We start from the raw sequence: 12,050 nt of genomic DNA on the forward strand, positions 1-12,050 counted from the left end.
AAAATGCACGACTGGAAGTATGGGATTCTGAACCTGGGTCCTGTTTTGGATGCCGGTTCCCCCGGTAACATGGACAAATCCCTTGGTTCTCTGAGCCTCCAATTTGCTGTTTTTCAAGTGGGGCTAATGATACCACTAATGTCTTCCCCCTTTGGCAAATGTGAAGAAAGCACCAGGAAACCTTTTGTTCCAGAACGTGGATTCTTGCCTTGGGGCCTATTCATTTGTTGTTGTTTTCCTTCCAATATTATTTTAACTATGTTTACTATGCTTGGTTTCCTTTATAATCTTACGCTTTTTTCTTCTGCATTTAAAAAACCTGACTCTAAAAATCACTAGTCTGATTATCAAAAAGATCCAATACCCTGCCCCCCAAAAGGCAAAGAGCCCCTCTTATAGATGATTGTGAGCTTTTTGCTGATTATTCTTTTACTAAGTGGATTATCCAAGTCATCCCTAAATTCAGGAAGGGCCTCTTCTCGATGGCCAGAATTTCCGTCCTCACAGAAAGGAGCCGAGGCGATCCAAAGGGATGCGAACATTTCATTGTGATGGTTTTGGAAGTTCTGGTCCATGATGAGGAAAACAATAACAAACGTCATCATCCAATCATCTTTTGGGACTCAGAACAGGTAGGTCTCCTCTAGTCTCAGAGCTGGAGGAGTATGGGAGACAAATGAGAGTGTTTACCCCTTCATTTATTCCTCCTTTTTGGTCTCTGTGCCCATTTTTTTCTGGAGCAGAGCAGGCACATGATACCAGTTTGAGTGTAACTGAATTCTCACCATATGCCACTGTCTCCCTCATGGAGTTGTTGGAGTGCCATTAAAGTCACTTGCACTTGCTATTTGAACTAATAAATAGTTGATTAGTAAACGTTTAAGTGCTTCTTCCTCCCCTGGTGAGTTCCAGGAACACACAAGTACATGGAAGGAGGGAACGGAACCGTTTGTACATGACAGATTGGGAATGGAAGAAACATTCTTCTTAATCCATTAACAAGAACCCCAAAACTCAATTTATTCCTTCTTAGTCACTTATTGTGTACAAGGCACAGAGGCAGACTTCAAAAATAAAACAAATGGGAAGAAACCCAGACTCCGTCTCCATGAAAGAGTCTGGCATGGCTGTGCTATCCAAAGTGGCCTCCTCCTCTTCCTCCCCCTCTCCACCCCCACCCCCAGCCAAGGCAGAGAACAGGGCTCGGCGCTTACCTGGGCGACAGCTTGGACTCCTCCAAGAGTTTTCGGAATTCCTCTTTGGCCAGCAATAACTTACTTTTCTTTTCCTTATATTCTTCTTTTATTCTGGTTTTGACAAACTGTTCAAATATCTTTTAAAAATATCATTAGAAGAAGAAAAGTCATTAGCAAAAAGATCTAGTTTTAGCATTCAATCCAAAGTACTTGGCATGCCCTGCAAATAACACGGGTTTGACCTAATAACTGATTTTTGTCTCGTGGTCTTAACGCTCATTTGTGTGGAAGGATATAACCAGTTCTGCCTCTGAAAGGGACTTTCCAACATACACAATGAAAGAAGTTTAGAATAATTCCATTATGTAGGATCACAGTTAGTATCTAGAAACTGGGAGCTGCATGGATATGTGAAATAAATGAGGCCGCTTCCCTCATCAAGTGAATGAAGTCTCCAAGGGTCAGACAGAAGGAGTGTCTGGTCAAGGCAATCCAGAATAGAGTCATTATGTGAGTCTGGTTCTTCTGAAGAGAAACGTAGTGTATCTTCCATAGAAACTGATTTTCTTATAAGCAAAAACCTACTTTTTTACTCAGAAAAAAAAAATGGATTTCCATATCACAGCCTTTTTCATCCTAGGATTCAACAAATACATCTAACATTTAAGGATACTTTGCCTTGTAAATGTATTCGGTTCTTTCTGAAGCACCACAACTCAATTACAGTATTTAAAACCTCCCACTCCTTTGCTCTAGAAGAAAGGGTCCTAATTGAACAGTTTGACAAACCCAACTAGCATTTCCTTCTGCCAAGTGACTGTAACATGAAAAAGAAAAAATAATTAACTCTGATTCCTCACATTTCAGGTTGCAGAGTCGCATGGTCCCTCAAGCCCTGAGTTTGGATGTGCCCCTTAAGGATGATGGAAGTTATACAGATGTTTCTGGTCTCCTAAGCATATGCTTTTGGCCCCTCTGGTTCTCAAAGTTCAGAAAATGCCGTGTCCACATTCAAAAAGTGGGCAATAGTACAAATAAGCTTAAAAATCCAATGCCACATAATAGTGTTGATCAAGAAAGTGGCCAATGCATCAACACTAATTGATTAATTAGGCCCTCAATCAATTAAATGAGAGGTTGTGTGTTGTAAGCTTTTTCCCTTAAAGGCAATGAATAAATGCTTGTGATTGCTTCTTGACTATTGTTTCAGATTAGTATTAAAATCTTAATTATTTGCATAGTAATGATCTGTTTCAAATTTCTACTATTTTCTTTTTCTTTCTGTTCATTTTTATTGGTTGTTGTTTTGTTGTGTATATCCAATATCTAGACAATGCTTCTCATGGAAACCAAGTTTAGATTTTCCATAAGCAATTTCAGCCCACTCAAGACACTTCTTTTAAGGGAATTTTTAAAACTAACTCAACAGATCTGTTAATCTGACCAGATTCTTTTCAAAGAATGACAAATCTCGAAATTACATGTATGAGGGAGATGAAGAAACCAAAATTCTGCCCATTAATGAATGAATCATGTAATTCCCTTTCAGCATTCTGTCAAGCAGTTAATGAAGACTTCAATGAATTAGATGAACCAAGAAGATCACAGCTAATGTCCATCAATGAATAACAAAGTAATGACTATAAATAAGAGAAGAACTATTCCATAGAACTATATGGATTATGTTGTCTAGAACCTGAAAGGACTTAGAAGTTTTCAGGTCTATGTATTGTACCAAGGAAATGGAAGCAAGCTCGGAACAAGGAGCACCTTGTCCAAGGTCATACGGATCATAAGCAAAAGACTGAATACTGATCCTTTGAATCCACAGATACAGCTTTTTTGACCCTTTATTGCACGTTTCTGTATACAATTAGAACCTGTTGGAGCCTTAATATAAGAAGCTGTGTTCTTGCTTTCATTTGATGGATGGATTTTATGTTTCCGTGTGTGAGTCTTGCTTTATTTAAACACTACCAGCTTTCAATAAGGTGCCTCCAAATGGAGCAATGGTCAGGAGAAAGGCCCAAAGGGGCTGATCTGATGATCACTAATAGGCATTTGCCAGTCTACAAAGATGAGGTTCTTGCTCCTCAGTGGTTCCCATTTGCTGCCTGAGTAAGTGATCTGTATGAATCCAAGCTCTCCAGGATGGAACACAATTTAGCCTTTTCAGCCTTCTCCAGATTAGTTCCCTTCACATGTGTTACACTTGGGCAGAGTGGAATCATCCCTCCTGCTGGATAACTGCCTGCCATCTCTTGCCTCCACAAACAATTCCCTATTTTAGGAGTTCCTCGATCCCTTGCTTTGCCCATTGAATCCCTACCCTCTAAAGCTTTAGCCTCTACTTCCTCCTGGAAGAATACCTGCTCTTCCGAGGTTCTAAATGACTGTTCATCTCAGAAATCATTTCGTTTCATATTTGACGGATGCAATTAATGCATAAAATCAACTTTACTACTTCTCTGTGAGGACATTATTTTGCCTACACTATACTCAGCCTAATGTATGAAGGGCTAATGTCTTCTACCACTCACTAGTAAAGTGCTCAGCAAATACTGTGGAGATATGTATGTGTCTGTGTGTATGTCTACATGCATATATATATAATACATATACAAATATAGTCATTAAATGTATATATATATATATATGTATATATATATATATATTTAATGAATGAATAATCATGGCTTTCATGTCCCATTAACTACAAAGACTATAAAGAGCTCTTATGTTTCAGGCATTGGTAAATTATGTTTACCAAATTTGAGCATTTTATTATATACCTTGGAAAAGCAACATTCCATTTTCTGCCTTTATTAGACTTATACCCCTTCCCCCCCCTTCTACCCCAACATTGGCCCTGGTAGAAATTCAATATTAAGACATAAACGCCCTCCACAATAGTTCTCATTTGTAGTCGTGGTGAGCACGTATGGAACTACAATTGAATGTCTCTTCTCGGGACAGGTTAGGGGAAGGACATTTTGATATGTCAACAAAGTGGGGATGTTGGCCTTGATGGGCTTAAAATATTCAATTTCTAATAACCTAAAAACTTTCCAATTTTACCTAAATACTCAAATGTCTGCCCCTCCCCCCCCCTCTCTCTCTCTCTCTCTCTCTCTCTCTCTCTCTCTCTCTCTCTGTCTCTCTGTCTCTCTCTCTCTCTCTCTCTCTCTCTCTCTCTCTCTCTCTCTCTCTCTCTCTCTCTTCTCTCCTTCTCTCTCTCTTCTCTCTCTCTCTCTCTCTCTCTGTCTCTCTCTCTCTGTCTCTCTCTCTCTTTCTTTTTCTTTCTGTCTCTCTTCCCAGCCATTTGCTAACCATGCTACCTGCTCTCTCATCCCTAACCTTCTCCTATAATTAAACCTCAGACTCTAATCCCAACAGTTGAACTTTCAGTTGATCTTGCCCTACCCCCTCCTGCAGTAACCCCATCCCCTTCTCTTTTAGTGTCCCCTTGTTAGAATAAAAGTTTGTTGAGGTCAAAGCCTGTCGCGGTTGCTTGTATTGCTATCAACAGCACTTAGAACAGTGGCTACCACAGAATAGCAACTGAATACACAATCTTAATTCATTAATCTTTCCTCACAAAATTTATTTCCCATGATTAGCCTGCGATTTTTCTGGCCCTCATCCTGTTTATCTACAACCTTTTGAAAGAATATTGGCCAAACCTGAAAAGAAAACCTTCTCTTAGGATAAAGGAGATAACCTCAGAGAATCACCCAGAGGAACTGCTCCCGAATTATTATTGCATGTAGTAAATTCTCACTTCTGATACATCTTTTCATGGTGACAGGACTTCAGGGAGGTCCCTGCTGCCATTTGCCTTGCTGCTTCCTGATGGGAAGAGCTACAGCAGGGATGCCCATTTGCAGATCTCAAAAGGGTTGGTCAAAACCAATGCAGGCCACAAGGGAACAGACCCTGGCACTCCCCATGAGGGAATGATGGACTTGGAGTATTCACACATTCAGAATTTCTGTCAACCCACACATAAAAACTCACCTGCTTGCGCTCATCAGAATTAAGGAGCAGGTAGCGGGGGTCAAATACTATTTTGTGTAGTTCCTTTTCCCAGGTGGAAAATGCTGACACCTGATGAGAAATATCAGAGGCGTTATCAGGATCTACAGATGCAGGAATAGGGGAATTACTCAGTAGTGTCCAATAGTAGTAGAAGAAAAAGGCCTCAGTAATGTAGGACTACATACGAACAAGGGTCAGAGATGACCAAAATTACTAAGAAAGTATCCGGAGGATCACAAACATTTAAATTGGGCCAGTCACCATAATGCTCTTCACTGAGAGAAATATCCCCACGTTCTATGCTGTAAATGGGTCATTGCGATGATTCTAGTGGCTTGAGCTAAGTTGCTTATGATGATGAACTGAAAACCTGGAATCTTGAAATAATTCAATCTTTTTGGGAAAAAGCTCCATGTCCCACCTCTTCGGTGAGTCCTCCAGAAGGCTCTCGGGGTCCCAAGTACTTCAAGAACTAGAGGGAAGCGGAAATTTAGGGAGAATCCTGGCCAGAACGTCTTTATTAGAACATTAACCATGGGGAGCAACTTGATGAGTCCTTAGAAGATTTTTCATGTGGCAGACACTGTGAGTATTGCCAGAGATACGGAAACAGTATGGAAATCAGGCCTGCCCTTTAGTAGTTTGTATTCTTCAGATAGTGCAAGATAACTGTATAAATCCCCATCCCTGCAGACATTCTCCCTTCACCAGGACCCTGGGAGATTGTGGGATCTGACGAATAGGATTGAAAAGTGACTGAACAGAGATCTGTGTCTCTGTCTGTCTCTGTGTCTGTCTGTCTCTCTACATATACATATACATATACATATACATATACATACATATACATATACATATACATATATATATATATATATATATATATATATATATATATATTTGCCAAATCCTGAGCACTTCAGCAGCCCGGGTAGCTGGGTGAGCTCGTCCAGCAGGGCCATCACAAAGCCAGGAGCGGATCCCCTGAAAGGCTCCTGCGACTGGGTCTGGTCTTCAGGCAAGAAAATGGCATGGGTACCACCTACTGTGCGCCGGCTCTCTGCAGCACTTTGCTAGTAGGTCATTCCATCTTCAGCGTGGCCTGGGAGGCAGGTGATGTCATTATTAGCCCTAGTTGGCTGGATTGGGTCAGCTGGGTCTGGTCAGCATGTCCCCAGAATGGATATGGATCGAGGAAGACCACAGTTTAAATCTTCTCTCTAACACTGGGCATGTCCCTGAAGCACTTTCAGCCTCAGTTTTCACCTATAAAATGGGATAATGGACAGAAACTACCTCCTAAGCTGGCCGTGAGAATCGAGTGAGAATATGTTTGCTCAGCCTTTTGCGCCATCATTAGTGTCGCTAGCTGTGGACACAGAAGTAAACATTAATTGACACAACTAGAGATGCGTCCAAACATAGAGAGTGCCATGCTGAGGTCCAAGATGGAGTCCTAAAGGAATCATGGAAGGTCTTGGAGGCAGGAAGTCCTGAATCTGAATCCTGCCTTAGACACTGGCTGGCTTTGGATCTCCGAGCAAGTCATCCTCAGCTTCTTCATCTGTAAAATGGGGATAATACCTTGATGAACATGACTTAGGAAGATAATACCTGCTATGATCCTCCAGTTAGGGAGGAGGAACCAGAGTCAGAAGCCTATTCTTATGGTTGACAAGAAGCCCTGAGCCTGTGGCTCTGCCATTGTTAGAGGTGGAAAGGATTAGACTGAAGTCTTCTAAGCTTTGAAGGATCCCGGAGGAGCCATCAGAAGGCCTGGCGCCCGTGCCAAGAACTGTGTCAGCTGAGCCCAGTCTGTGACCCCAACACCAAGGAATACCCAAGCCCCCGAAGCCAAGGCTGGTTCAGCTGAGGGAAGGAGTGACTGCCCATTAGCTCTGACACACTGGGAAGTGAACTGGGTGTGGTGCACGTTTAGTGTTAACAGCTTTAACTCTGAGCTCAGTCTCCCCAAGATGAAGTCGGTATGAGGGAGAATATAGCTCTGGGGGTGGCTGGGAAATGTATGAACTTCTGTTTTCATCATTTATTCTAAGTAGATAGCTGCATAATAGCTAATGGGAATTAGCTAAATTAAACTGGAATACCATTCATCCAAGTGATTTATCAATGAGTGGCAGTTGATAACGAGGGAAATGAATTGGAACCGTGTCTTGAGATGAAAGCTGTAGAATCTCCCCTCTGCCCTCCCATGACATAAATTGGGAAATGGCTGAACTAAGTATGGCAGAAGGACTGGATGGAACGCTATTGTGCCATGAGAAATGATGAAACAGTGATTTCCGAGAAACCTGGAAAAACTGCTATCCGCTCATTTGGAGTGAACTGAGAATGAGCTAACAACTTATAATGTGAACACGCTGCCATAAAAACAATTAACTCTTAAAGTTAAAAACAAAACAAAGTCAAAACTCTGATCAATGCAGTAACAGTGATTCCCAAGAATCAGTGATGGAAAAGGCTCCCTTTTCCTGACAAGGAGGTGGGAGATCCGCAGAAGACACAGATTCAGGACATCCCCCAATTTTGGTTTTGTTTGTGCACATTCATTATTGGATAGTGTGTTTCTTTTCTCAGTGGGAGATGAGGTAGAGAAAACATAAATGAGTGTTAATCGAAAGAAAAGTATAAAAATGGACCATCTAGGCCCCCAGAAATACCCTTAAAGGAATGATTCGACATTTATGTAATAAGCCAATTCATGAGGAAAAGGATGACCTTTCCTAGGTCACATCACGTCGCCCCATGAAAATCAGCTGCGATGAATGGATACCGTCCTCCCTGCATGAGTGATGCTGGCCATCCCGACGCATTTCTTCTCTTGGCCCATTTTATACCATCCCAAAGGCATAAAACCGCGTGTCTCCTCTCTTTCAGTACAAACTGTTCTTCAGCACCTAAACCTTCAGGAGACATTTTGGGGACTTGGATTTTTGAGGATTTTCAGCTTCAGAGAAGGTGCTGCCATCTTAATATCTAACAATTCCCTGGGATTTTCATTCATCTTCTAAGCAGGTGAATATGATCAGATAAGAGACTGTTGGTGGGGAGGATGGATGGGAGCAGTCATCTGCATTTCCACGTTATTTGTATTCATTCTTCTGTTGGAACGCCAATACAAATCGCAACTCAAATGAGACTGGAAAATATCAGGATCCTCATTAGCAAAAATCTCCCAAGCAAGGAATCCCAGCCACATTCAAGAAATGATAGAAATGGAGCCAGCTGGCTCTTTTCAATATGACAGATAGGCAGGCCTTTCAAGCAGAGCTAATACCAAATTTACATTAATATAATAGTCTATTGGTATTTGGGGTTAGTTTCCAACATAAAAGAGCCAGAGAACTTAGGCATTAATAAAGTTAAATGAAATTTCACTTACATTTCCTCAAATGTTAATAACACTATTATGTCTTCCCGGAGCTGGGTCATGGCCTCAGGTGAGTCAGTCAGTCAGCAGCGGCTTACTGGGATGGATTCTGAGATTTAGAATTCCACCGCTCGGCACTATCTGTCCCATCACGGATGCACACTTGGCTAAAATTGATTGATAAACTCATGCATTTCAATCCAATCGTCAATAAAAGCACCATGATTTAAAGTGAGAGGCTATCCACCCTGACTGATTTCAAAGCAAGGGCAAAATGCTGGGCTTCGGGAACCATAGGGGGAAAATGCAATCGAATTCAATTGAATTGGATTATAAAACATGTGCTATTACGTTGTTTACACAGGGAAAACAATGGAAGAAAACACAAATAAACAATGGCTTCATTTCTCCACAGATGAATTCTCAGGAAAGAGCTGGGTTTTTCAGAATACAAGAAATTATGTCTTTGCTATATCAGTGAATCATTAATTATTCAATTTGTACCTAGTCTGTGTTTAACAATGAGCTGAGAATGTAGATGGTTAATGGAGGGAAAAGATGCGCGGGCATTAAACCACTGAATGAGTGCCCTTAGGAGTAGGGGATCGGGTCCATGGGGCCATAAGCTGCTTTCAGTGACCTTCACCCCTTCCTTCAAAGCACTGCTTGGGGCCTCATATAAACAAAATGCATGAACATCTGAAGGAACTATCTGACAGGACCTATTAATCTTATTCTCCTGCTTGTCTCAGTTTTTTTTATGAGATGATGATGATGATGATGATGATGATGATGATGATGAATTCACTAATCAAAAAGTTATTAAGCAGAGCCCTGGGAATTGGAATAAGATGCGTGTCAAAATGTTATTTGAAATTTCTCTTGGAAAACACATAATGTGCTTGGAGAAGAACGTATGGCCCGAGTCTACAAAGAATCAGCCAGGGAGTCTGATTTTAATTCCTGATAAGTATATTATTAGAGAGGTTACTCATGACCCCCTAGAAAAGGGGTATTGATCCCCAAAGCCTATGGAAAACATGTGGACATGAGGCCTAGAGATTTGTAACTAGCTGGATGACCACTGTCCCTTCCAAAGGAAATGATGAAGAATTCCCCATCACCTCAGAAGTACAATTCCCTCCTCTTGAGTGACAAAGAATCTGGGTGGGGGTCAAGGACATTAAACCTTTTTTTAGAAATGCTGTGAATAATGAACGTAGGATATCTTTGACAGTTTTACCAGTAAGATGATGTTGGTGGGTATACTGAAAGGGTGCATGCTGAATTCAGGGGTCATTTGAAAGAATGGGGGTTGTTCAGTATTGAGTAGCGATGACTTTGAGGGTGAGTGACAGCTGCTTGCAGACCCTTCCATGACCATTATGGGGAAGAAGAGTTCAACTTATGCTATCGAGTCTCAGAGGGAAGAAAGGTGTTTTTAGAAAAGCAAATGTAGATTCAGAAAGTGAAAAACAGTTTCAAATGATTAACTGCCTATTTTCCAGCAGTGACTCTCCTGTGTTTCAAGGACATGAGCATCGCGCCTTACTTGGGGAAGCTGAGAAGCTGATTACCTGAAATCTCATCATCATCTAGCCCAGATTTTTGATTCCCAACCTCCGCATCTCATCCTCAGTTGCCTCTCCCTCTGATGAGAGGGCTGGAGGGCGGAGCATTAACCCCCCCCAAAAAAAAAAAAAAAAAAAAAAGCCTTCCTGTATAGAGCATGCGTAACTTTCCAAGGAACTTTCCATTTTCCCTCACTGGCTCCATCTGGTTTCATCTCCAGGGAATCAGGCTCCTGCACCAGGTACACCTGGCAGTCACTGTCCCATCCACCTTCAGCTTCCTTTTATCTATTTTCTTCCCCCATTAGATTTGAACTTCCTCAAGGGCATGAACTTTTTTTTCATTTTCTTATTTGTATTCTCGGTGCTTAGCACACTGCCTGGCACAAAGGAAGTGTTTAATAAATCTTTATAAAACTGAATTGATTAGAGCTATTCAGTCGTGAAATGGGCTACCTTAGCATAGACCGGGTTCTTCTCCAGCTGGAGTACCCAGCCAGCCGACTAAGAGGTTTGTAACGAGGAACCTTACGTCTCTTAGTGGTTTGACTATATGATCAATCTCTTTTTTGTGTGTTTCTACAATGCCTTAAAGTTCCTTTCAATATGGTCCTACTACATGTCCTACATAAATGTCTTGATATTATGCTATCATTTGAAAGCCATTGTGGACCAGAGGAGAGACGGCTGGACTTACAGTGAATTGCTATTACTAGAAACATCAACTTTGGTCCTCAATACTCAAGTGACCTTGGGCAGGTCAATGAATTACTCTAGTCTCCAGTTTCCTCATTTGAACATGTCGAGTTTGGTCAATTCACCTCTAAAGTCAGTTTGAGCTCAATATTTATGCTCTTGTAATTGTGCTAAAAATGCATGTCCATATACACAAATGTGTCTGACTACATGTGTACACATGTGTTATATCTATATGGACTCCTTCCTTCTCTTCATCCCTTCCTTCAAAGCATTGCTTGGGGGCTCCACAAAAAGCACGTCTATCTGAAGGTGCTATGTCACAGGAGCTATTTTGATTGATCTTATTTTCCTGCTCTTCTCAATTTTTTATGAGATGATGATGATGATGATGGATTCACTAATCAAAAAATTATCAAGCAAAGTCCTGGAAATTGGAATAAGACACATGTCCAAATGTTATTCTCTGAAGTTGCCTGAAAAGAATGACTTACAAAAATATGTCCATGCATTGTGGTAGAGGAAAACTAGAAGTGAAAATTGGTTGAAGGAACTGGGGCTAAATAATTCTAAAAAATCAAAGCCTTTGGGTCATTATTTTTCTCACCAAGATGCCTTATTGAACAGGGATTAGAATTGGTTCTGTTAGGTCCCAGAGCACTGAGCTAGGAGATAGAGTAGGAATCTGGAGAGAGGCAGATCTAAGGAAAAATGAAAAGCTATTTCTACCTTGGAAGATCAAGGAAGCTTTTGTCCCAGAGGGAACACTCAAGTGGGGACATTAGCAGAAACAAAATGTAGGGAGTAAGGAAAGGAAGGCTTTGGGGGAGACATAGTGAGCAAAAGCACGGGAAGACAAGAAACAGATGACGAGAAGAATCCATTTTGGCTCCAGTGTAGAGTATTGGGAGGGGTTGGGGGGGTGGAGTAGAAGAGACTAAGTTTAGAAAATTAAATTGGATCTTACTTGTGGAAGGTTTCCAATACTGGGAGCAGCAGCTAGAGTTCATTTTTCTTTCAGTAAGCTTATTCAATGGATTGGATCCCCCATGGGTATTGTTGACTTTCTTCTCTCTCTAAAATACCCCTTTATCTAATCAGCTGCTACATCTCGTTGTTTAAATCTAGCTCACAAAATATCCCTCCATCTCCACTTTC

The 12,050-nt window shown here is 41.2% G+C and overlaps 1 protein-coding gene across 1 annotated transcript in view; it reads right to left on the minus strand.

The window, feature by feature from the left end:
- The window catches only part of TCERG1L (transcription elongation regulator 1 like), a 321,919-nt gene that overhangs the window by 1,231 nt on the left and 308,638 nt on the right, over positions 1-12,050 (minus strand). Inside the window, exons 11-12 of the mRNA XM_074284888.1 lie at positions 5,214-5,303; positions 1,215-1,333 (exon numbers count right to left, since the gene is read on the minus strand). Coding sequence (XP_074140989.1) covers positions 1,215-1,333; positions 5,214-5,303 — 209 coding nt within the window. The remainder of the gene's footprint in view (positions 1-1,214; positions 1,334-5,213; positions 5,304-12,050) is intronic.

This window comes from Sminthopsis crassicaudata, chromosome 2 (genome assembly GCF_048593235.1).
Source record: "Sminthopsis crassicaudata isolate SCR6 chromosome 2, ASM4859323v1, whole genome shotgun sequence".
Lineage (NCBI taxonomy): Eukaryota > Metazoa > Chordata > Mammalia > Dasyuromorphia > Dasyuridae > Sminthopsis > Sminthopsis crassicaudata.